We start from the raw sequence: 27093 nt of genomic DNA on the forward strand, positions 1-27093 counted from the left end.
GACTCTGGGATTCAATCAGGAGGAACATGTTTAGATTAAGGATATGTAGCACAATGGAGTCTGTCACTTTGCATATTCCTTTCAAGCTGTCAAGCATAGCAATAGGGGTATGACCTGAACAACTTTGACAGACTCAGTCCAATCAGAGAGCAGACGGAAATATTCCATGCCTGGATGCTATATCCACATCTGGGAGAAAAGGTGTATCATGTAAGATCAATGCCCCCTTTTCCACCCAATGGAAAGAGCAATAAGAACTTTTTTCCTTTGAATTTGAGCCACCTGTCAGTTCTTTTAAGAATGTGTATAAATCAGAAACTTTTCTACCTTGAAGTATCCCATTCTTACCTCTTTCAATCCACAAAATGGCCATTTTTAGTGCCTATTTGATAGCTGAAGTGAGCTGTTTCTAAACTGATAATAAAATAGAAAGAACCTTCTGAACAGCTTTTCCAAGTTACAGTAGAATGAGATGTTTCTGGGCCAGAGTGCTTTGACCTTGAAATGTGTTCCAGACTTCCAGTTCAAATATTGAGATGATATTAAAGCAGCTATCCATATTGCATTAAACTGGGGAGTTTCAGGTATATAGTTGTATATCTATCGTTCTCTAGCTTTATCTTATTATGCAGTATAGAGTAACAGTATAAATACACTAGGGACCCCAGGTTCAACTTTTGATTCTGTCACTGAGCATGCTCAAAGACAACCTGACTTATCTTACTAGGCTATTTTTGTAGCAAAATTGGGGATTGAAATCCAATAAATAAATCTTTTTATTTTCATTCCTCTCATGACTTGTGATCAAATGGCTATTTTGGGAGCTTAATTTTAATTATAATGGGAATAGTATAAATCTTCAGTTGCATTAGACCTAATGTTTATATACCGGATATAAACATCCTTGGGATATCTTCCCAAGGGTAGTAGCAGATGAAATACCATCTACAGATGGTTAAGGTTTTCATGATATTTGAATTAATTACATCTGGCTTTAATTAAAAATAAATATAGAAGTACCAGGTGCTGAAACTATGGCTCTTTGGATAAAATGTAAATAGTAGGAAACATTCAGGCAAATGTCTTTTAGCAAGATAAGTCATTTCCATTTGAATGCAATCAGTGATATAAATTAGAAGTAAATAGGTACAGCTATTGCATATGTGTGTTATACAGAAAATATAACAAAACTTGACAAATACTTAATAGAGCTATTGATGTGCATGTGTCAGAAATAATTTGTACTGTACTTTCTATTGCATGTATTTTGGAGTATATTCTTTAAAGCATTTGTCCACTTCTGCATGACATGCCTGCATTAAAAATTATCTGGTGTGGTCATATTCCTGTGCAATGTGAAACAAACAAAAAGTTAAAAAGTTATGATATTTATGTAGTTACTTATCAAGCACATTTAAATTATATTAAAGTAATCAAATATACTGTATTTTTCAGAGTATAAGATGCACCGAAATATAAGACGCACCTTAGTTTTTGGGGAGGAAAATAGGGAAAAGAATCTGCTTACCAGGTATTCATCTGGCTAGCATCCTTAGTCTGGTCAGCTTCAGCACATTATTTTATCCCCTGATTAAGGACTTAAAAAACTTTATTCTGGGAGAATAACAATGAAAGAGCTTGCAAGCCAGTAAGAGCTGGGAACATCATTAGCACCTGGAACGAAACAGTCTGAGCAAGTAAAGCAATGGAAAAAACCCTGCAAAGACTTAGGGCTTGAAAAACATTCTTCTTTGCAGAGAGTAACAATGAAAGAGCTTGCAAGTGGGTAAGAGCTGGGAACATTGTTAGCACCTGCTTAGGGCTGGAAAGAAACTTATTCAGAGCAAAAGTTAGAGTAATAAAACAAAACCTTGCAAAGACTTAGAGCTTGGAAAACATTCTTCACAGAGAAACAATGAAAGAGCTTGGGTACATTAATAGCACCTGGTTAGAGCTAGAAAGAAACATTTGGAGCAAATAGAAAATGAAAAAAAAATCAAAGACAGGGTTTAGAATACATTCTTGGCAGAGAGTAACAATGAAAGAGCTTGCAAGCTGCTAAGAACTGGGAACATCGTTAGCCCCTGATTAGGGCTGGAAAGAAACTTACTCAGAGCAAGTTAGAGTAATGAAACAAACCCTGCAAAGACATAGGGCTTGGAAAACATTCTTCACAGAGAGAAACAATGAAAGATCCTGCAATTATGAGGATGTGTCTTATACACCGAAACTGAATTTAAACGGTATTTACAATCCCAAAGGCATCTCACAACTTTTGAGCACTCCTAATGTTTAGAAATTGAAAGTTGAAAAATTTAGCATGCCCTACAAGTATGCATTCCAAAGTATTGCTTCAAATCATTTTTAAATATTGCAGTCTTGATATTTCACTGGATTATAAAACTTTTTCAGTTGTTTTAAAATGTTGCATTGTAAGACACAGTTTTTAAATAGTTGCAGACTGAGGCTATATTCAAGCTTCTCTGTGCAGTTTGATCACTTTCTCTTACAAAATATCTTCCTTGAAGTAATTGCACATCTCTATTTAAATACTTTAGGTAAAAAAATAAAAATTTTACCTGGAAAGAAGAAAGGATTGGTTGATTCTACTAGATTTCTTAGTATATTATACAATACTTTTCCAGATACGTTATAACCAGTCTTTTTTCTGTTCAAAGGAAGATTTTATAAAGTGATTGTTGGGGACTGTTATTGTACGATATTCATTTTTTTCAGTCATGGTTTTTAAATATTTCTTCATGATATTACTGGGAGAAATTATTCAAAGTTGAAAATATAATAGCCTAATGTTATATTTCAAATAATAAATCTTAGGTATTTTGTAATACATTAAGCATAAAATTATAATTCTTAAAAAGTAACAATATAAAGTCTGAGTAAAATATGTTTTATTCATGTGTAACTTGTATTAGTGCATCTTTATATTTGAAAAGGTTTTAGAATGTGATCAATAGTTTGAATATATTACATGTATACCCCACTTCTATGTAGGTTCTAACATAACAATAAACAACAAATCAAATTATAGCAAAAAACCAACACAAAAACAGTTAGTCCTCAGTTGGAATCTGCAGTACAGTCCTTAAGCAACTCAGTCGCTAATTGGAAATCATATGACCGCAACTATGCTTTTCTCTTCTGCGTTGCCCCATCCTTTAGAATGTTGACCCTGGTTCTGGGGTAGCAGACTCCAAAGGGCTGCCTGTAACTAACAAGGCTCAAACTTTTGGCTTTTGTTAGGTTCCTAATGATTTTTCTTCAGCTTTCTTTCCCCCTAGTCCTTCACCTTTTTGAATACCCACTCAGGCACTGGGATATTTTGAAAATAGGAATATAGTGTTTGTAGTAACATTCTTTGGAGAGGAATGAATTGCAAGAGAATAACAGGCACATAATGGGAAATATAAATCAAAAGGATTTTTTTTATCACCATCATAAGTTCAGATGGCTGCTAAATAAGGCCCGGAGAGGGTCAGTATACAAATCCAATGAATTAATGAATTAATGAATGAATTAATGAATGAGGCAATTGGTAAGTGAAGTCTATCTGTAATACCACAACATTTTGAAAACAATTATAATTACACAGTTTTATATTAACTGAATTATCTTACTTCATTAAAATACAAATATTTAATTTAAAAATACCCATTTGATTATAATTTTTTAGATTCACTAGAATTAATAGTAATGTTATATAATGATAATAATAATAATAATAATAATAAATATTGTGGGATTTCATAATGCAAACTGATAAAATATTGGTCCATAATATATGGTATTGAAAAGAAGAAAATGTAGGTAATTAATATGACAATACCAAGGGATAGTCAAATAGAAGAGAGAGAATTGAGAAGGTCACAAAGTATGAAGATATGAAAATCCGTTTCGAAAGGTTATGGCATAAATTTGCCAGCGCAATCCCAGTGGTTATTGGTAGACAGCACTTAGAAAATGTATACATTGACAACATTTCCATCTGTCAGTTACTTGGATCTTTACATGTATTGTGCTGATAGATTATGACATTCTAGATTCTTGGGAAGAACTCAGTATGTATGAAGACCTTCACATGCTAAAGAACTAGCAATTGTGATTTCACATTTTTCTCTATACGCATACAGTTGTGCTATCAATAGATTCCGGGCCAGTTTAAATCATACAATCTGGTTAATATTCAACTGTTCACAAGTTATCTTTTAGAAAATTCCAATATATTCTCCAGTATAATAATCCAGGAATAGGTTGCTACAGTCTGATCTACTCAGTCACTGTTTCTAGATTTTTCAGCCACTCCTCCATTCCTCTCTTTGCATGTCCCAGTTTCTGACTCAATCAGATCTGAAACAGTCATCTTTGTAAGTCCATCTCTTGCAAACTATTCGTAGACAAATGAACTCCTGGATTCAGGTTTATCCCTTTCGATTCATCCACTCCTAGTTTTATCTTAATGAAAATAATAATTTTTTAAAAGCCGCAAAAGTCCTTCAGACATTTTTCGGCAGCAGTTGGCTTGCCACAAACAGGTCTCACCGATTCCAGCATTTGGGACTGTCAGTATCCATTTCAACATTCTTCTAGGATCCAATACTGAAGTCTCTGTGGCCAAAGCGGCCATTCTTTTAGCTGCTTGATTGCTTTGAGCCTTGGTGGCCATTTTGGAAGCCTCCGAAAGTCCGAAGTTTTTCTCAGCATGCAGCCCTATTTGTCTCAGGCTAGCTGGCGACTCCACTGGTACTCCTTTACTGTTTCACGGTGTGCCTGATGGACATTTAGGTTTTTTTACCCCAGGCTACTCCTTCTCGGTTTGGAGTCGGGTGCATGGAAGCATTACACAAGGCATCGTTTTACTTAGTGACAGTTGCTTTTCTTCTGGCACCTCCTTCCATCGGAGGTTCATATTTACACAACCAGCGAAGTAGCTTGTTCAGGATTCTTTGAGAGTCCCTCTGAAGCGCCTTTTTACCTTGGCCCTATGTCTTGTGTCAAGGTTGCGGCAGGCATTTTGAGAGCCTCAAATGGCCATTTTGTATGCATCTTAATGTATCACCCTTTTACCTCTGCCAGCCTTCGGAGGCCTACTCCACCAGAGTCTTATGTAGTCATTCTCAGCTCTCCATCTCTCCATTTCTCTGGCCTCTTACATGTCCTTCCCCTTACGCATGTGTGTTTCAAACACCTGGACATGCACATGTGACCCCCCTGGTTTCCCCACACTCCATGCACGTGTGACCCTCGCATAAGTGTGTGACCCAGTATGTGCCGCACCTCCCCCATGCATGCACACATGACACTGCACATGTGCTGTCCTCCGTATATGTGTCTCCTGCGTGCGCCCCATCCACTACACATGCACAGCAGAGACCCAAAATCTAGCTGGCCAGTGGGAAGCGTGCACTTATGTGTAGTGGAGGTTGACTTCCTACAGAGATGACTCTGCCTGCCACCTGTGGCATGTGTACCATAGGTTAACCATCACAGTTGTAGTACATAGAAAGTAGGCAATTTGCTGAGTCGATGACGTCAAATCCAATAAAGTTATATTTTTAAAATAGTTTGGGATCACTCTTTTAATATGATTCTAAGAGTCATAATATGCTCATTGTAGTTAACTTTTTCTTCCTAAGTATTTCAACTTTAATTTGCAATTCCCAATATATTTCATTAATCTAGACTTAATTAATCCTGAAATGCAGCAATAGACCCAAAATACGAATTGTAGAATAATCAACAAAGTTCCTGCTATGGTAATACCAGTTGCTGCCTTTATTATTCTTTATGTTATAAAAGAGAAATATAAATAAAGAGTAATAACAAAGATAGAATAAATAAGAACCATAGAGATTGATAGTGTATTTTTTATTTAAAAATAGTTAGATTTGTATCTAGCTAGGTAGCATTCAGAGATTCCTATCTTCATTTTCTCCTCTTTGACTCTATCCCTGCAAAGTAAAGAGAATTGAATTAGAATAATTGTCCAATATTATGTAATAGGTTTCCATGGCTGAGTCCTAAATCTTTGCAGTCCAGATTCAATACCTTAACTATATCAGCACACAAAAAGATTGTAGATTTTTTTTAAAAAATACCCTGAAACATATTATTTATAGTATTTTTTATTTCTTAAAAAATATAAATGAAAATATAATTTAAGTTTCCAATTAAAGGAATTATTGTGTTTCAGGTAGACCTCCTGGTGGCTGCATGTTGTTGTTGAGCCTTCTCATATTATCCTCTTCCATTTTTAGAGCTAGTGCACTTGGAAATAGATAGCTTTGATCATATTAATTTTATATAGAAAGCATTTTACTGCTTGAGAGCACATTTATAGCTCATATGTTTTAACTGATTTGGAATATGTACTGAACAGTGGTTAATGATTTGGATCATATTAATATTAGAAACCCCCTAATGGATAATGATGTGCAAATAAGTTTCAGAAAGGCTAGCTAAGCCAGCCTAATCAAAACACTTGTAACTGAAATGACAAAAGCTTTGAATAGGAGAATATTCCTAAATTATCATAATGAACATCCAATGTTGTTGTATTGCCTTTATAATATATATTAGAGTAAACACATTTATTGCAACATTATAACATTATAAAATTATAAAAGAGCTCCAACTCTTGAAACTTTCAAGAGGAAATTGAACTTCCATTTCCATTTCCAATGGTGTAGGAACTCCTGCTTGAGTGGGGAGTTAGACTAGATGACTTACATGATCCCTTCCAACTCTGTTACTCTATATTATTTATTCATGCTTTTTAAAATGAAAATATTTACCCATATAATTTTGTTTACAATTACTATATAACACTTATCTAAAAAAGAAAAGATCTAAATGTGACATTACTTAATCTATAGACTTAAATGATGCTGTGGTTCACTGAGCCTTTTTTTGTTTTATTTAGTTTCTTTTCCTGGAATACCTAATTGTAAATGTAAAGTACCTAATTAGATGGTAGCATCAGCTGGCAGTATAGAAAGAGTTGCCATTTCTGGTGTGACAATAATTCCATCTGCTTTATGATATTAGCCAATGGAAACATATGGTACTGCCCTTTGAAGAAGATTTTCACAATGGAGTATTTGAGTCTATAATTTGTTTTTCATGCCTGCTTGTTTCATAGAAACAAACAAAAAATGCAATATTTCCATATGTCTGTAAATGTTGTTATATCATTAGTACTTTAGCTTCAGGACTGTCTGCCAGTAGCTGTTGGCACCAGTATGTTCAGACATTTCATCTCATATTAATTTAGCACTTTATAATTTGACAAAAGGGGATGATTTAATTGCCCTACTGTACTGAACAATTGAAATTCCCCAAGTCCATTGCCTCTTTTTGCACTTAATTCTAATCACATTTTCAAGGGTCAAGTCAACAACCAATTTCCCCTTTGTGTATTTCAGTGTTAGTTAGAATATGAATTATATTCAACAAAGAGCAGTTAATAATTTCTTTTTTCAAATATTTGAAACATCTCATAAGCAAATTATATGTGAAACAACACACTATTTTGATACAACTCCAAAGATATATCGTATTTTTGTAGTATAAGACGCACCTTAGGTTTTGGGGAGGAAAATAGGGAAAAGAATCTGCTTATCAGGTATTCATCTGGCTAGCATCCTTAGCCAGCACATTATTTTATCCCCTGGTTAAGGGCTTAAAAAAAACTTTATTCTGAGAGAGTAACAATGAAAGAGTTTGCAAATCACTAAGAGCTGGGAATATCATTAGCACCTGGAAAGAAACAGTCGAAGCAAGTAGAGCAATGGAAAAAACCCTGCAAAGACTTAGGGGTTGGAAAATATTCTTCACAGAGAGTAACAGTGAAAGAGCTTGCAAGCCGGTAAGAGCTGGGAACATTGTTAGCACCTGGAAAAAAACATTGGGAGAAAGTAAAGCAATGGGGGAAAAAACCCTATAAAGACAGGGTTTGGAAAACATTCCTCACAGAGAGTAACAATGAAAGAGCTTGCAAGCGGGTAAGAGCTGGGAACATCATTAGCACCTGGTTAGGGCTGGGAAGAAACTTATTCAGAGCAAGTTAGAGCAGTTAATAAAATTTTGCAAAGACTTAGGGCTTGGCAAACATTTTTCGCAGAGAGAAACAATGAAACCCTGTTAGTTAAGAGCTGGGAAGATCGTTAGCAGTTAGGGCTGGGAGGGGGGGACTACACTCAAAATATAAGACGCACCCAAAATATCAGCCTCTTTTAGGGAGGAAAAAGGTGTGTCTTATAGAGTGAAAAATGCGGTGTACAGTGGTACCTCTTCTTATGAACGCCTCTAATAAACTTTTCGAGACACAAACCCGGTGTTTAAGATTTTTTTGCCTCTTCTTCCGAACTATTTTCACCTTATGAACGCAAGCCACCGCCGCTTCGATGCCCTGCCTCCGGACTTCCGTTGCCAGCCGAAGCACCCATTCTTGTGTTGCTGGGATTGCCCTGAGGCTCTCCTCACTGAGATTCCCTTAATTTTTGCTGGCGTGAAGTGGGGTTTCCCTGCAAGGGGAGGCTCAGGGGAATTCCAGCAATGCAAGACTTCGGACTTCTGTTGCCAGCCGAAGCGCCCGTTCTTGCGTTGCTGGGATTTCCCTGAGCCTCCCCTCGCTGGAATTCAAAGCAGCGCCGGCAAAAATGAAGGGAATCCCAGTGAGGGGAGCCTCAGGGGAATCCCAGCAATGCAAGAACGGGCGCTTCGGCTGGCAATGGAAGTCCAGAGGCGGGGATTCCCAGCGGTGCAAAGCAAAAGGGGTGACTTTTGGGATGGGGTTGCATGTATTATTTGCTTTTACATTGATTCCTATGAGGAAAATTGCTTCTTCTTACAAACTTTTCTACTTATGAATCTGGTCACAGAACGAATTAAGTTCGTAAGAAGAGGTACCACTGTACTTTCTTTAGAAATACTATAGTTTGTATGTTTGTATATATACTTACATACATGCATATATACAAACATACTTTTCCATATATAATGTGTTTGAATTATTTTTTCTTAAATAGAGAAGGTAAAATTCACTTGCTAATACATTTTATTAAAACAAAGTAGCTCTATACAAGCATTTCATCTACTTACAATTATAGTTCTATACAAGCGCCAGTAAAGTGTGATTGTGATTATTGTTTTGAAAGAGGATCATTGTAGTATTAGTTTGGAGGGTCTGTGTATATTAAACTGAATATTTTGGCTGTGCTTTTAAAAAATCATTATTACATGTTGATGGAAATTGAATTCTTGATTAGAATGTATGTATATAGATTGCCACCAACTGGCCTTTTCAGTGCTTGCATTTTTTTTTGTATTGTATTAGGAAAAATTGTGGGATCACTGTTGAAAAATCTGGCATATATCTCTTGTTGGACAGCTGCTGTTGAGGGAAGTCCTACAGTATGCTGTTTATTTTTAAAGACATGGTTTTTGTGCCCTTTGTTCATAAGGGCAGGAATATTCTGAAAAATGATTGACGTCATTAGGAAGAATTGTATTTGATGCATAAAGTGTGTTTCTTGAGTATTCATCAATACAACCACTCTATATGCAAGTTGGTATCCTAGAGCTGATAATGTCTAAATATGTTTATTATTGTCTAAGGTTTATTATTAGAAATCCAAATATGGCACAGGATAATGTCCATGGGTGGGTTCTACTTCCCTACCTGTTTGCATTGTGTCAGAAGTGCACGTTTTCCACATGCACACTTTGCTTGTGTGCATGCCCCTATCGCATAGTGCAAATGACCTCTCTGCGTGTGTATCACTGATAATTATCACTGATAATTTCCCAAACAACTCTTGGACTATTATAATGAAATATAAATATAAGAAACACTTCAGAAGGATTTTGCACTGTGTGATCAACTCAGTTTAAAATACAGTGGAACCCCGACATAAGAGCTGCTCTACTTAAGAGCAACTCGAGATAAGAGCTGGGAGGGGAGAGATATTTTTGTTCTACTTACAAGCCCAAATTCGAGATACAAGCGCCAAGGAGCTGTCTCCTGAAGCCAAACGCTAACTTCCGCGTTCGGCTTCAGGAGACAGCTGCGAAGCGGCGCGCGTGTTTTAAAAGGTTGCAGCCGGCCTGGGGGGCTTGGGGGGGGGCTTGCAGCTTTCTTTCTTGCTCTTTTCTTTCTCTTTTTTACCTTCCCTTCCTCTATTTCTTCTTTTCTTTCTCCTTCCCACCTTCTTCCCTCCCTCCCTCCCTTCACTCATTCCTCTCTTACTCTTCCCTTTCATAAGTTTCCTTGCTTCCTTCCTCTGTTCCTGTCCCTTCCCCCTTTCTTTCTTTCTTTCTTTCTTTCTTTCTTGCTCTTTTTCTTTCTCTCTTTTACCTTCCCTTCCTCTATTTCTTCTTTTCTTTCTCCTTCCCACCTTCTTCCCTCCCTCCCTCCCTTCACTCATTCCTCTCTTACTCTCCCCTTTCATAAGTTTCCTTGCTTCCTTCCTCTGTTCCTGTCCCTTCCCTCTTTCCTTCCTTCCTTCCCACCCTCCGTCCATTCATTCACCCATTCCTCTCTTGATCGCTTAAAGCCGGTCCCTGGTGCAAAAAGGGTTGGGGACCTCTGTCCTACAGGATTGGGTGGCAGAGAAGTTGAACATATGTAAATTTAAAAGTTTAAGAAAGTTTACAAATTAAGTGAAAGAAACTTCATTATTCATTTATATGTACATGTACATTTCTTCATTAAAAACATGTCTTTCTGCATAATTTAGACTAACTTTGTGAGTTTTTTGAGGGCTGGAACCAATTAAAATTATTTACATTAATTCCTATGGGGAAAAGTCATTCGAGATAAGAGCTGCTCGACTTAAGAGCCCAGGTCCGGAACGAATTAAACTCGTATCTCGAGGTACCACTGTATAGAGATAAAAAACTTACTAGCAATGCTTTGGCCCATGTGATTTCTAAATTATGATCCTGATTGATGACATTCGGGGAGGCTCTCAGGATTTCCAATTTGCACTTTTTAAAGTGTGGAAGCAGCTCTTTTGCCTTAATAGGTACATTTATAGTGTTTTTACAAAAGAACTAAAATCAGAGTGAGAAATAACAAGGACTTTTAGTTTCAACTTTGTGTGAAGAATTGGTCATTATCAGTATCAAGAGCTGCAGTGGCACAGTGATTAGAATGCAGTACTGCAGGTTACTTTTTTTGACTGCCGACTGCCTGCAATTTGGCAGTTCAGATCACATGAGGTTCAAGGTTGACTTAACCTTCCAACCTTCCAAGGTTGGTAAAATGAGGACCCAAATTTGGGGAGCGATATGCTGATTCTGTAAACTGCTTGGAGAGGACTATAAAGCACTATATATACTTTAAGTCTAAATGCTATTGCTAAGTTTTATTGCTATCAGAGAAAAAAAAATTACATTATTAGAATGAGATAAGAAAATGATACCTTCACAAAAATGCCTTTGCTTTGATACAAGTTGTGTTATATATTTCAGAGGAACCAATTCAGTGTACATTGTTGACAGTGGTATTCCTTCCATGGGCTTCAGTTGAGAAACATGGGGGTGGAGTTCTGATTATCCTCTGAAATCTGTGCTGGTCTTGTTGGATTGCAGAACGAAACCAGACAGTTAGAGAGGTTCTGATGAAGACTCAATGATGCCTCCATAGAACTATATCAGCAGCTCCTTAGGCAGTTTGAGCTTCCTGAGTTGGCGCAGAAAGAATATTCCTTGTGCTTTTTTAATGACATTTTTGATGTTAGGTAACCATTTTATATCTTGAGATATGATATAACCTAGAAATTTGAAGACCTGTACTGTTGATACTGTGTTGTCTAGTATTGTGAGAGGTGATAGGATGGTAGGGTTTCTCCTAAAGTCTATCACCATTTCTACGGTTTTGAGTGTGTTCAGTCCTAGATTGTTCCAGTTGCACCACAAGACTAATTGTTCAACCTGCCGTCTGTATGCAATTTCATCGTTATCTCGAATGACACCAATCACTGTTGTATCGTCTGCAGACTTCAGTAGTTTCTTCAGTAATTTCAATAATTTTTCAGTAATTTCAGTTTCAAACTTCAGTTAACATGGAATTGCTTTGCTGACCTATCTGCTTCTCCTTGCCAGCTTTTTACCTAAAGTCTCAGACAAAAGGTATTCCTTCCAATGAACGAAGTATTGCAATCTGCCTCTAAACACCCTAGAGTCTAGTATTCTTTTCTCTTCATAATGGGTTTCCCCTTGCACTACTATAGGCTTTAAAGCGGGACAGGTCTGTGGTCTTAGCCTTGACCTGAATGCTGGTTTCAGCAAGCTGAAATGAAAGACAGACCTGGCGAGGAGGGCGTTCGCCTGGTCCACCAGTTGCGGCCCTATTTGGACAGGGAGTCATTGCTCACAGTCACTCATGCCCTCATCACCTCAAGATTCAATTACTGCAACGCTCTCTACATGGGGCTACCTTTGAAAAGTGTTCTTCAGATCATGCAGAACGCGGCCGCGAGAGCCATCGTGGGGCTTCCCAGATTTGCCCACGTTTCTACAACACTCCGTGGCCTGCATTGGCTGCCGATCAGTTTCCGGTCACAATTCAAAGTGTTGGTTATGACCTTTAAAGCCCTACGTGGCATTGGACCAGAGTACCTCTGGAACTGCCTGCTACTGCACGAATCCCAGCAACCGATAAGGTCCCACAGAGTCGGCCTTCTTCTGGTCCCGTCAACTAAACAATGTCGTCTGGCGGGCCCCAGGGAAAGAGCCTTCTCTGTGGCGGCCCTGACCCTCTGGAATCAACTGCCCCCACCCTCCTTGTCTTTCGTAAACTACTCAAGACCCACCTATACTGCCAGGCATGGGGGATTTGAGACATCTTTCCCCCCGGCTCTTTATATTTTATGTTTGGTATGTATGTATTAATATGATAGGGTTTTATATATTTCTTTTTAATATTAGATTTGTTTCACTATAATATTGTTTTTATCATTGTTGTGAGCCGGCCCGAGTCTTTGGAGAGGGGCGGCAGACAAATCTAATTAATAATAATAATAATAATTATTATTATTATTATTATTACTATTATTATTATTATTATTATTATTATTATTATTATTATTATTATAAAATCCTTGGCACTACTCTGCAAGGGCTCCCCAACTCCCCTCTGATTAAGAAGGGAGCGGGTCACCCTAAACAGAGCGGCCGGGTGAGATTCCGCTGATGCAATCAAAGCGGCATGATATGCACATCTTGCCGCCTTGAGTGCCACTTTGTAAGTCTTTTTTTAAAAAAAATAATTTTTATTAATTTACAAAGAAAATTATATACAAAGGGAGAAAGATACATCTTGATTAACAACATTATGATAACATATACCTGCGGTTATGCAATGGTTACTCCATTCAATTATTTTGATAAACCAATCCATATCATGACCTATTGTGGTTAACGTAGTACATCTCTATAGTTCGTTATCTTTTGAGTCTTTTGAATCTTCCTCCCAACCCCTTCCCCCCACTGAACTATAATAGTTCTAAAAGGTCTAGATTATTTGTTTGGGTTTTTTGATAAGGGGGCATGTCCACCATAAATGAAAAAATGTTCCGATTTTGCTATTGCACCTCCAACAGTTTGGTTTTATGGTAGGGTAGATCTTGGCCAGTCTCGTTGGTGATAGATGCCATCTATAAAACATTTTTTGTAGGTTTTCTTTATACGGAACTGATTTAGTAATTTTCAGGTTTTTCCACATTTGTTCCCATTGTTCAATGTAAATGCAATGCCCTATGTTTTTGGCCCAGATAATCATATTTTCTTTTACTAATTCAGTTTCCATAGTGTACCCCATTATATAATTATACATGGTTATAAATTTTTTCGGATATCCTAATAGTATTTTATCGATTATACTTTCTTTTTCTTGGATCCCTTCTTTCGTAAACTACTCAAGACCCACCTATACTGCCAGGCATGGGGGATTTGAGACATCTTTCCCCCCGGCTCTTTATATTTTATGTTTGGTATGTATGTGTTGTCTGGTTTTAATATGATAGGGTTTTATATATTTCTTTTTAATATTAGATTTGTTTCACTATAATATTGTTTTTATCATTGTTGTGAGCCGGCCCGAGTCTTTGGAGAGGGGCGGCAGACAAATCTAATTAATAATAATAATTATTATTATTATTATTACTATTATTATTATTATTATTATTATTATTATTATTATTATTATAATAAAATCCTTGGCACTACTCTGCAAGGGCTCCCCAACTCCCCTCTGATTAAGAAGGGAGCGGGTCACCCTAAACAGAGCGGCCGGGTGAGATTCCGCTGATGCAATCAAAGCGGCATGATATGCACATCTTGCCCCCTTGAGTGCCACTTTGTAAGTCTTAATATGAGCTCTTACAAGTGTTTGATCAGATTCGGACTTATTCTTCCTCCATCGCTTCTCTAGACGTCTCTTCTGGCGTTTCAACTCCCAGAGCTTGCCACATCTCTGTTGCTTCTTCTCTGGGATCTTGTGTCTTCTTGCCTCATTCATATTTAACCTCAATATTTAATCTATCTCTGTCACTTCTTCCTACTTTTGAATCTTCAAAAAACATTTCCTTGGTTCTTTCCTCATTTCATGAGACTATTTCTGAATGCCTCTTTTATATTTTGGTCTCTTGAAGTAATAAAAGATATCTAAAGTATAATTTATTTTTTCTGTTTCATAAGTTTTTATTATCTGCCCTTTTTATCTTTTTGCATCATTTGTTGTTTTTCCCATTTGTTGTTTATCTTTTCATTTTTCGTTGGTTTTCTTCTCTATTTCGTAGAGTTCCTGTTCTTTATTCAGCATCATTAGTTCACAGCTCTCTCACAATTGTATCTCTAATCAGTTGTTTGATCTCCCCATGGCTTCTTATCATCTCTTCCTGCATGTTTTGGGAGATCAATGATATTCATTTTAATAATAAATTTCTCTTTATTGTGACATTTTGCCATTTAATAATTTTAAACTCTAGTTTACATTAAAACTTTAGCTAGTAGTTTTTCAGAATCCAAATTTCTTAATTGTCTATCGTACCAAGAATAAAAAAACCCAAACAATGTCTATATTCCAGCAGTTCATAAATCACTCTGTTAAATAGTCCACTAGCCATCTCTTCTTAGCTTCAAAGCCAGTCTGTTTCATGTTCACACACTGTCCACCAGATTTGTAAACTTGTAATTCTCAAGTTATCTAGCAAATACAGGTTCTCAAGGACTGTCTCCAAACCACAAGTTTAATAAGTTACAGATATCTTCAGCTTCTCTTTTTATGAAGGAGATCTTCACTTATCACTTGCTCGTGTTTGTAATATCTTCCCTGACCAAATCATTTTGGGGGCGATAACGAACCGGATAATCTCATTATGCCAGCCCATTTCTAGTTTGACAAATTCTGTCACTATGGTGGCTGGGGCTCCACCTATCAAAGTCCCATCGACCTGTTCAAAGCCAATGGGGCACACTAGGGGTCTTGTTTTTATATCTAGCTGTTCAACTATGGGGAGGCTGACATCTCCATTAGACATCTGGAGCAGCTAGTGTCTATGACTCCCCTTGGGCTCCCGTTTCTGGCACCACTATCTGGGTCTTGATAGTGAAAGGGCAAATGACTATGCTTATCATCAGGTCGTCACCACCACTACTTCCTTCAGAGAAAATTGAGATTTACTCATTGCCTGGAGTTCCCTCGACTTCATTGGGAAGGAGGGGAATCTCAATAGCCTGCCTGGCAATTTTTCCGTTCTCTGGGGTTTTCTTTGCCAGTGTTGTGGCTGGTATCCGGGCTTGGGAAACTGGAGCCAGGCATTGTGAAGCCCTGTGGCAATGCCCTCCACACTGGTAGCATTTAATAGTTCTAAAGAGTGAAGGCAGCGGCATCTTAGGTGTTTTTATTGTGGCTTAGTGGCCCAGAGGTCTTCTTGTAGGCTTTTTGGTAGCTTGCTTCCTATGGGGATTGATTTCTAAATCCCCCCCCCCCCCTGGCTTTATTCTTTCATCTTCACTGAGTCTTCACTCTGCCCAGTTTTGGGTCAACATTTGGGGCTCAGGACACCGGACACTACCCTGGAATTCAAAGGAGCTGGTTATGAAATTTCAAAGCGATTCGGGTTAAATATCGACCCCCAACGAATGAAAACTCCAAAGCTTAAGTTTACTCAAAGTTCCACTTTATTAGAGATATCATATTGGCATATCAGGGAAAACCCGAATCTGAAAGCTTCTGGTTTTTCACACCCAAAAGAAAATTCCAAGTCCTTGCCCCAACACCCACATGTCCATCACAACGTCCAATTAATGTGCCTTCCCAACTAGGGATGCCTCCCAACAACATCCCTCCAAGTGCAGGACAGAGTGACCTTGACTCTCAGAGAAAGGAATGTTATTTTGACTATATTTCTCCATTCACACAATCTCTCTCTCCATCAGTTTCCCACAGCACTAAATGTAGGAGGCCTAAGATCCAAGGTCCAAGATAGTTTCCATATTGATTGTCTATTTGCATATTATGTAGATGTTGTTTACATCTGTGTGTCTATTGATGAATGATTTGTCACAGTGCCAAGTCCACCAAGGATCATCATTTCAACCTGAGTTACAAACATTCTCCTTTGTCAGTTTCTCATTTATGTGAGATGTATACTTGTATCAGATGCCGGGATACTAACATAAAAAAATGGGTTTTCTTTAAGGCATTATACATGCTGGTGTTCTTGTATCAGGTTACTAGAGGCATGGGTGATATTTCTTTTTCTTTGTTCCCCACTTCTAGTTTAAGCTAACTCCTTTTACCACATGGTCAATTTTAGACCCAAATAATCTATTCCATAGACTTTGTGTAGCTACCTGTGTTTTATTTTCCTCCCTATTTTTCTGGAGGTAATCTGAATCCTCAATGGATCCTCATTACTATTGAATGGGAGGGGTTCATTAAAGGCTTTAAAGCAAATACTTTTTTAATACGGAACCTACAAAAATAAGTTACATATTCAAAGAAAAACTTTAGATTTGTTTCAGCTGGAAAAACATTACCGTAATTTTATATTTTATTTATTTTTAGAGAACTAGAGGACGAAAACGAAGCTATCTTCCAGAAGAAGAAAAACCTGAGGTTGGAATCTTGTAATTGTATTCATTTTTATTGACTAGATGAAAATGTCAAGAAGTAATGTTTCTAAAACCTTTCTTTTGTTTTGATTTGTTGTTTCTCCTTCTAATAGGAACGGATTCCAAGAGAAAGAAGACAAAGACAATCTGTAGTACAAAAGAAGCCAAAGTCTGAAGACTTAAGAACAGAATGTGCTACATGTAAGGGAACTGGAGACAATGAAAATCTAGTCAGGTAGGGCTAATGTTATAATCTTTTCCAAAGGAAATTAAAGTTCCATCTTCATCACTTTCTCATCAAGGTTGTAATGAATGAAATCTTATAAGTACTGAATAAGGCCAGCTGATTTAAGGGAAATACATACTTCAGAAACAATTATATCTACTAATCAACTTTTCTCTGTGGATTTAAATGTAATGTATCTCTATGTTTATCTGTCAATTTCATATATAGAATTAATACTCTGTCAAGATGAATTGCTTTGTCTTTTAAAAAGACATAACAAATAAAAATACAGTCACTTCAGATAGAAGGCTTGTTTTTTTATTTTCTGTCACAAGGTTATACGTAAAGTTAGTTTTTACTTGTGTAAAATTTATATTGATGTCCACAACTGAAGTATTTTTTATTTCAAGGCTAGAAAACAGAAGTCTCTTAGTTCTAGTCCTACTTTTGCTGTGAAAAAGTTGGCTGGATTCTTTTGTCATAGGTTTGTTGTTGTGGGGAAAATTGGAAGAGAAAGGGATTAGGTATGTTAGACAGATAAGTAAATAAAAATTCATCCAATTTCTTCAACCCCCAGTTTTATAGAAATGTAAAAACTATTTGCATTAATCTATAAATAGATTTCATGATTCAGATTTCAAATTAAAAATATGTTGATCAACTAATGATTTATAGTTGATACTTCTTAATTCCAACTTTAGTTACATAATTTATTGTCAGCTTCAAAAATGGAAAGAATTAGGTCATGGCTTAGTTGAGAATCAAAATAAATTAAACTCAATTTTTAACTTCATTTGATGTACAATGTTTTAAAAACCCTAGGGTGAGATCATTATATAAATAAATAGTCTTAATTTAATCCAGACTTTTAAAATAAAACATTTAATAATATTCTAGCTACTGGTAAATGAATTTTATATATGTATGTATGTGTGAATGTGTGAAAACTAAAGCTACTGAGGTCTAACAAAAAAAGTGTGAGGAGAATAAAGAGCAAATTAATTCCTGAGCTACACAAAGCCAAATAGCATTATAGAATTGTTGTCTGTGATAATTCAGTATTTCAAATAATTCAGAATGACATTTTGTGATATTTTTAGCACCTCACATCTACCTCAATATAATGAATGTTTAATTTCATTGTTTGGATCATACTCATGTTGAATATTGATGGTTTGGGGGGAGAAACTAGGAAAAACGAAACATTATATTCGGAGGCAAAATTTCTCATACATACCTGAGTATTTGTTGAAAACAAAATATATTCTGAATTTCATTTTCTTTTGAGCCCTTTAGAAAGTGACACAAGGTCCAACTAAATGGAGTTTAGAAGCTGATATAATGAGTGTCCTTTTGCACTGTGCTTGTTGTGGAATAATTTACTGTAGTTGCCTTGATAATAGTAATGTGGTTCTAGAAAAAGAAGAAAACTCCATTCTTGTTTTCTGCAGTGTCTGCAAGATTCTTAGTATGGTTTACTAGAAAATAGCATTTTTACAAACCTGTAAGCTTTGATAACTCTAAATTGTCTTCAACGTGTTACTATTTTTCTATACACATTTTAGATATTATAGCTGCCTGTCAATGTTTTATATTGCATCTTGTTTTATATTGATAAGTTTGATACAACGTATAAATTTAGCTGTTTGACTTTTTATTTGAGAGAAAGCTCTTTACTCCAGGTTATTTAAAATGTATGCATGGTTTTATTTTATTTGTGGATAATTTCATTCACATATTTTAATTTCCAGCGCCCTTTGAATATCATTGCTTAGTAAAGGCAAAAGAAAAAGACTAGAATAGAATAGAATAGAACAGAACAGAATAGAATTGTATTGGTCAAGTGTGATTGGACACACAAGGAATTTGTCTTGGTGCATATGCTCTCAGTGGACATAAAAGAAAATCTACATTTGTCAAGAAAAGATAAGTTTGTCAAGACAACAACACTTAATGATAGTCTGGGTACAATAAGCAATCAAAACATTAGGAACCAGTCTATATAAATTGCACGGATACAAGCAATGAAGTTACAAGTCATACAATCATTTGTGGGAGGAGATGGGTGATGGTAGCGATGAGAAAATTGATAGTAGTACAGACTTAGTAAATAGTTTGACAGTGTCCAGGGAATTATTTGTTTATCAGAGTGATGGTGTTTGGGGGGGAAATGTTCTTATGAGTTGACCTCGTATGCAATGCTCTATCGGGTAGTTTTGAGGACAGGAGTTGAAACAATTTAGGTTCAGGGATCTGTAAATATTTTCACAGCCCTCTTTTTCATTTGTGCAGTATACAAATCCTCAATGAAAGGCAGGTTGGTAGCAATTGCTTTTTCTGCAGTTCCAATTATTTATTTATTTATTTATTTATTCATTCATTCATTCATTCATTCAATTTTTATGCCGCCCTTCTCCTTAGACTCAGGGCGGCTTACAACATGTTAGCAATAGCACTTCTTAACAGAGCCAGCATATTGCCCCCACAATCTGGGTCCTCATTTTGCCCACCTTGGAAGGATGGAAGGCTGAGTCAACCTTGAGCCAGTGATGAGATTTGAACCGCTGACCTTCAGAACTACAGTCAGCTTCAGTGGCCTACAATTATCCTCTGATAGTTACAGTGTTGCAGATAAAACACTCAGTAATTCCTCTGCAGAACTGTATCAGCAGCTCCTTGAGCAGAAAGAACATTCTTTATTGTGCTTTTTTAATGATGTTTTTGATGTTAGGTGTCCATTTTAGATCTTGCGTTATGGTTGAACTTAGAAATTTGAAGGTCTCTACTGTTAATACTTTTGTTAAAGAAATGCTGCTAGTTTTTTTTAGGAGTCATGGGAACAGCTTCCCTCCATTTTTGAAAAGTGACTAGAAATATTATAAAATAATCTCCTGTTTCAGGGGAAGGGTTTAATGCTCCCTATTTTTCGGAGTATAAGATACACCGGAATATAAGATGCATCTAAATTTTGGGTGAGGAAAACAAGAAAACAAGAATTCTATCTCTGCCTACCAGCATCAGGATTAGCGGGATCCTAACTTCCACTGGGATTCTGCTAACAAGCAGCACAGTTCTTTTTATCTGTTATAACAATAAAAATGAATTTTGCTTTCTAAGATTACAGAAATGTGAAGTGAATAAGAAACTATAAGTAGTCATATATGATTGTATAATCTTCTGTAGATTTTTGTATCTACATGTTTTTGTATTATTAATAAAACATATTTGTAGCAGATATTCCTTGATTTTTCAGAATCCACTTTTGTTGCATAAGGTAAATCTCAGATTTCTGCTATGGAAGTGGTCAGTTTACTTGTATAAGATGACTAAATTTCTCAAGAAAATCTTCCTCAGGTAATACTTAAAAAACTTAGAAGACTAAGGAGATTTCTTTAAGCACATATTCTTGAAATCTTTAATCAGACTTTCTGTTTTATTATGCATATGTTGACCCCCCCCCCCCAAAATAGGATGGAATTTAACTGAAATGGGTGGGGTGGGGTATGATTTTCATGGGAGCAGAAGATAGACTTGACTCCACTCCCAAATGTCCCATTCTTCTTACCTATAGCCGTAGGCATTGAAAGCCGGGCTTTCTCACAGCAAGGATCGATAAAGAGGCAGCATATCAGTCCTCCTGGACCTGCCATTTTGTAAACATGCTACCGGGCTTCCCAACCTTTGCTGCCTCGGTCGGAGCCTGATTCCGCAGCCCAGAAAACTGCGTTGAGAGCCTTTTAAACAAAAATGTTTTCAGGTGCAAGATCCCTCTCCCTGATTGCAAAAAAAGATGTCTGAAACGCAAGGATCTTAAAGAAAGAGATACCAGGTAGTAGATTCTTCTCCATTTTTAACACTTAGAGCCATGCCCTGTGTCCCACTTCTTTTGCTTGATTATTTTATTTTGCTATGCTTATTAACTTAAAAAAAAAACCCAGGAATTTTCCTCTTTAGAAGAAAAAACTTTATTTTGAGTTTATGACTGCTACAATTCAGAAATTAAATGATAATAATTTCTTTTTGCAAATAGATATTTGCAAATAAACGAACAAAATAACATTATTTGCATGTTTTAACTTAAAAAATATTTTAGGGATATTTTAATCTTCATACGTGAGGAAAGAACATGACATTTGAATCATGTTAATAGTTAGGACAAATTATATTTTTATTAGTTGTATGGGTCCATTTATTTATTATGTGTCCATTTAGTATAATTACACCTTTAATTAGAAATAAGTCATCATGTAAGAATGAATTATTTTGCTTATCATAAAAACTAACAAATGTAATTAAAATTATATACTATTTAAACATCCATAATAGGAAATAAATAATAAATTATAGCAGCTAAAAATCAATATAGTAGGTAATAGAAAGAGGCAGATTTAACTGTCATCTTGATATGGTCAACCTTAGTTTGTATGATTTAAAACAGAGAGGGTATGGTGTTCAGTTTAAATATAACTTAAACAAAATGTAATAGATGAATTCTTAGGGTAAAGCATACAAGGATTGAATTTTAAAAATGAAATCTCCAAGTACTACTATTTGCCATGATTTATAAAATGTTGTATAATTTTAATACTAAACTATAGTATAATAGTAATACACAATTATGACTATTTCAACTAGAACTGCTCCTCTTGTGAAGCATTTATTTTTGATGTCTTGTCCCAAATTTATAAATATTTTTTTCTCCAGAGCTGGAAAGCATAGTAGGCAATTTCTTTAATTTCCACTGAAAGTTTTGTCTGCAATGAAGCTGCTAAAGGAATATATAATGGAAGCAATGAATTGACGTTGCAAGACTGTGTAGTAAGTGACTTTTACCACTGCACATAAACAGAGCAGTTATTCTAAATCATAGCATCAGTTTCACTCAGATAACCACTAAAATCACTACACTGTGGTCCGCTGGAAATGCCATCATCCTTCATCTGCCACATTAAGCCTGCAGATAGTAACAGCGGTTGAGTCTATATTGTGGTGGAAAGGAATGAGCCCTGAACCAAGCGAAAAGATGTTCGGAAGAACAGTAACCTTTTCTATGATGTGTGCTTTTTCCATTACATTTTTGACAGAAAATGATGCCAAATGATTTAATGGTGACATTTTGTTTGCTGACTTTCCTTATTCCTTATTTTTTTAAAAATAAACATAACTTGCCTAGAGGGGGAATGAGTGACCAGACATTTTGAATCTGCCTACAGAATTTCTAATTCATATAATCATTTAATTACCCTTCAATTGTTTTAGGGGTTTGTTTTTTAATTGTCTTATCATATTTTTAAAAGGCATCATTTTTTTTCTGTTATGGCATTTTTTAATAAAAAAACAACCTACAGAATAATGTGATAGATAAGAAACATTTAAAAAAAATAATCTAGTTGTAGATACCATGGCTACATTACTCTGTAATAATGATATAAATTCAGTTTGTGATACAAATTACTCTAGCATGGCTAATTATGAGAGTACACATATTATCCTAATCATTAATTCTCTGCAGAAAATATTTCTAAATATTTATGCATGAGAAAGTGAGCAAGATAAATCTGTGTTTTGTAAAATATAAAAGTATGTACGCATATTTTCAAAATCTTGTAAATATATACGGTAGAAAAGAAATAAAGCCAAGGCATAACTTATCATTATTAAAGGTCTCATACTACTATAACACATAGTTTTTCTTTCAGAACTAATAGCACATTCCCAGTTTAGTTTGCATAATAGAAGCTTTATTTGAGAGGCTGAGTAGTGTTTGATGATTAGATATTCACCTTCATCCAGCTAAAAAATGCCAGGGAAAAGTTGGGAAGAGTATTATTGTACCTCATTTTATTCATGACCTTACATATGGTTTCTCATACTTTGGGGTTTTGAATGTCTAATGAGCACCAATCTGTATTTATGCAAACTTCCTATTTTTAAAAAAATTAGAATACTATTGTCTCTTTGCCACCAATTAAATAAATACAACAAATAGCAGCAGTAAATCACTTTTTTGCTTCTAAAAATATATTTTGCTTCTAAAAAATATATATATTTTTCTCCAGAGCTGGAAAGCATAGTAGGCAATTTCTTTAATTTCCACTGAAAGTTTTGTCTGCAATGAAGCTGCTAAAGGAATATATAATGGAAGCAATGAATTGACGTTGCAAATCTTTTGAAAATCTTTCCCCACTGTAGCTCTATTTCTTCTTTAGGGGAAGAAAAGCCTTGTCAGCAAAATGATTTCTGTCACAGCCATTTTTTAAAGCATGCTATAGAGGAGTGATGGCAACCCTATGGCACACGTGCCACAGGTGGCGGGCTGAGCCATAGCTTTGTTCTATGTCAGCTCCAGCATGCATGAGAGTGCTGGCCAGCTGATTTTTGGGCTTCTTTTTGGCTGTTTTCGCTCTCCACAGCCTTCAGAAAAGTCTCCTGAATCCTGGGGACAGCGAAAAACATCCCTATGGTCAAACAGAAGTCCGGAGATTTCAGTGAGGTCTATGCGCATACACAGCGAGGGGTTATGCACATGCGCAAGGGTGGGCATTGCAATATGGGTATAGGCACATGCATGCTATCTTGCGCACACATACTCTTTTGGCACCCAAGCCAAAACAGGTTCACCATCACTGCTAAATGTGCTTGACTGCAATACAGTAAGTCTTTGTTCATCCTTCTTTGAGAACACAAGATATTGTCTTTATCCTGTGCTGTGTTTGAACTTAAAGCTAACTTCCATCTAATGGGTAATAGAATAAAAGTCTACAGTAAGGATTGAGATAAAGGACTCTCTTGAATACTTTATTATTCAGACTATGGAAGACTTATGTTGAGCATTGCTTCCAATTGAACTTTCAATGATTCCTGGAGAAGGACATAATTCAAGGAGTTGTATCCGCATACAACTGTTTTTTTGTGGAGGTCTTCTGTCTTGCACAAATTCTGTAGGTCAATAAAGCAAAATATCTTCCTTCTATTCTTATAAACTATAAACTAAATATAGAAATATACAAAAATGCTTGCTCAGAACATAAAGCTATGATTAGATTAAATATGATTCCATGTATCTCCTTTCTTCCTGTCTAGGTTTAATTTTAATATATGTATAATATATATATTGATATATGAAAGGAATTAGGTTAATGTAAACTTAAATTTATGTAACAGAAATAGAATTTATTAACACATTCCATATATATCTATGTGAAACTTGGAGTGAAATCATTCTTAGCTTCAAATATTTTGCAAAAGCAGTCCATTGTGTACTAAAGTTTAAAAAATAAGTCTCAATTTGAACCCAAGAGACTATTAATGAAAGTAGTCACTGGATGTGCTAATTCTATCTGGGGAGGAGGGGGGAGGGAAATCTATTGGCTCAGATGGGCCATAGGTCAAAACTGGAATATGACCGTTTCTTGTAAGAACTAGCCAAAAACCTCTTAATTCAATGGATTTTTACTCAGAATTATGATATTCTAAGATAAATCCATTTACCTAATTAAACAGAACATTGATTCTTCATAATATGGTCTGCACAACAAGGCTGATTCTATGTTTTTATTTAATTGCTCTCTAGCTTAGTTTTAAAATGCCTCCGAGTATTCCTAATTTGCCTGGTTGCTTCATTATTTGAAGTTTTATTCCTTTTCCCCTCCAGTGATAAGTGAAACTCTGAATTAATTCTACCCCATGACCTTTTCCATTTTTTTTGCCCAATTACAGTGATACCTCGTCTTACAAACGCCTCATCATACAAACTTTTCGAGATACAAACCCGGGGTTTAAGATTTTTTTGCCTCTTCTTACAAACTATTTTCACCTTACAAACCCACCAGTGCCACTGGGATGCCCCGCCTCCGGACTTCCATTGCCAGTGAAGCACCCACTTTTGCGCTGCTAGGATTCCTCTGAGGCTCCCCTCCATGGGAAACCCCACCTCTGGAATTCCATGTTTTTGTGATGCTGCAGGGGGATCCCAGCAGGGGAGTCCCAGCAGCACAAAAACGGGTGCTTTGCTGGCAATGGAAGTCCAGAGGTGGGGTTTCCCAGCAAGGGGAGTCTCAGTGAAATTGCAGCATCGCAAAAACACAGAGGTCTGGAGTTGGGGTTTTGAGGACTTCGGTGTTTTTTGCAATGCTGCGATTTCACTGATGCTCCCTTCACTGGGAAACCCCACCTCCAGACTTCCGTTGCCAGTGAAGCACTCATTTTTGCGATGCTGGGATTCCCCTGCTGGGATTCCCCTGCAGCATCACAAAAACACAGAAGTCCGGAGGTGGGGTTTCCCATGGAGGGGAGCCTCAGGAGAATCCTAGCAGCGCAAAAATGGGCGCTTCGGCTGGCAAAAGGGGTAAATTTTGGGCTTGCACGCATTAATTGCTTTTCCATTGATTCCTATGGGAAACATTGTTTCGTCTTACAAACTTTTCACCTTAAGAACCTCGTCCCGGAACCAATTAAGTTTGTAAGACAAGGTATCACTGTATATTACTTTTTCATTGTTTGACTTCCTTTGAACTAAAACAGCACTACAGAAAAGTTATGTATAAATATTCTGTTTATATAAAAGAGGAAATCAATGTGGTTCAAAATTTAATTACACATTTGGTACATAATTAACAAAATAAGGTATTGGTTTCAATAAATATTTCATTACTGTACAATATTTTTGGATAAAATAATCACAAACATATAACATATAACCTTATTCTACTTTATTATAAAGCTATATTGACAGAATCTTGCAAATCTGAAAGTACAGCTCTTCTCATGTCTCATTTACAAAATAAGAAAGGAAGGAAGATCTCTCTTAATTAATCATTCCCTTAGGAGCATCTTTTCACCCAGTCTTCCCATATACCATTGTACCCAGTGCTAAAAAGCATATCCAAAGGTTTCTAATAGTTGTAAAGTTAATAAGCAATTTCTGAAAGTACAGAAATCTTAAATATAGATGATTAAATGCTATTTGTCACAGTCAAATCAAGGGGTTCAATACTATATATACACATATATCTTATTTTAAAAAATCAAAAAGTACATACATACACACAGATATATGTGTATATATAGTATTGAAACCCTTGATTTGACTGTGACAAATAGCATTTAATGGTATAATTGGCCTGGCATGGAAAATAAAACATTCTAATTTTTCATTCAAAAAGCAATATTGTTTAACATTAATATTTCTCATCTTAAATATAGATGAATTTATCTTCTGTTTTTAGTGACAAGATAGGAAGGGTTTAAATCTTTTGGCCCAGTTTTTAGAAATTGCTGCATCATGTGATAGCAAGTTGCTAACCTAGCTCCACATAGGATCAAAAATACTAAACCATTTATGAGACTGATAAATACTTGATTATTCTTCACTATGTAAGTCAACATGTAGCAGTAAATTTGTGTATTAGTTTGTTAAAATGTTCATTTAATATACCATATTAATGGCTAAAATTTTAATGGGATCAGAAGAGAAAAAATAAGGAATCCATTAAAGAAATTCTTCATCTAAAGTTCTGTTCCCCGGAATCTGACCACTATTAGTTGCAATTCTTCTTATACATTATGCATACATTTCTCAGCAATACAGAGTTTGCAGACAAACAAATGTAGTTTATGGATTAATTCTTCAATAATAAATTCAGCCTAATATTGGTTGTTTCTTATTATATTTAAAATAGGAATTGGACAAATTACTTACAAAAAATTACAATACATGTAGGTGATAT

The 27093-nt window shown here is 36.0% G+C and overlaps 1 protein-coding gene across 9 annotated transcripts in view; it reads left to right on the forward strand.

Moving 5' to 3' along the window:
* PHF14 (PHD finger protein 14) overlaps positions 1 to 27093 on the forward strand; it is a 170509-nt gene that overhangs the window by 76316 nt on the left and 67100 nt on the right. For 8 of the 9 annotated variants that reach the window (XR_011556934.1, XR_011556935.1, XM_070729344.1 and 5 more), the window contains exons 15-16: positions 17093 to 17143; positions 17253 to 17374. Coding sequence is in view for 6 of the 9 variants with exons in the window: in XM_070729344.1 (XP_070585445.1) it covers positions 17093 to 17143; positions 17253 to 17374 (173 nt within the window). In the remaining 3 variants the exon portion in view is untranslated. Of the gene's footprint in view, positions 1 to 17092; positions 17144 to 17252; positions 17375 to 20618; positions 20720 to 22069; positions 22184 to 27093 lie in introns of those variants that run through there. The other variant, XR_011556936.1, reaches the window with a different exon arrangement.

The sequence above is a fragment of the Erythrolamprus reginae genome, chromosome Z (genome assembly GCF_031021105.1).
Source record: "Erythrolamprus reginae isolate rEryReg1 chromosome Z, rEryReg1.hap1, whole genome shotgun sequence".
Classification (NCBI taxonomy): domain Eukaryota; kingdom Metazoa; phylum Chordata; class Lepidosauria; order Squamata; family Dipsadidae; genus Erythrolamprus; species Erythrolamprus reginae.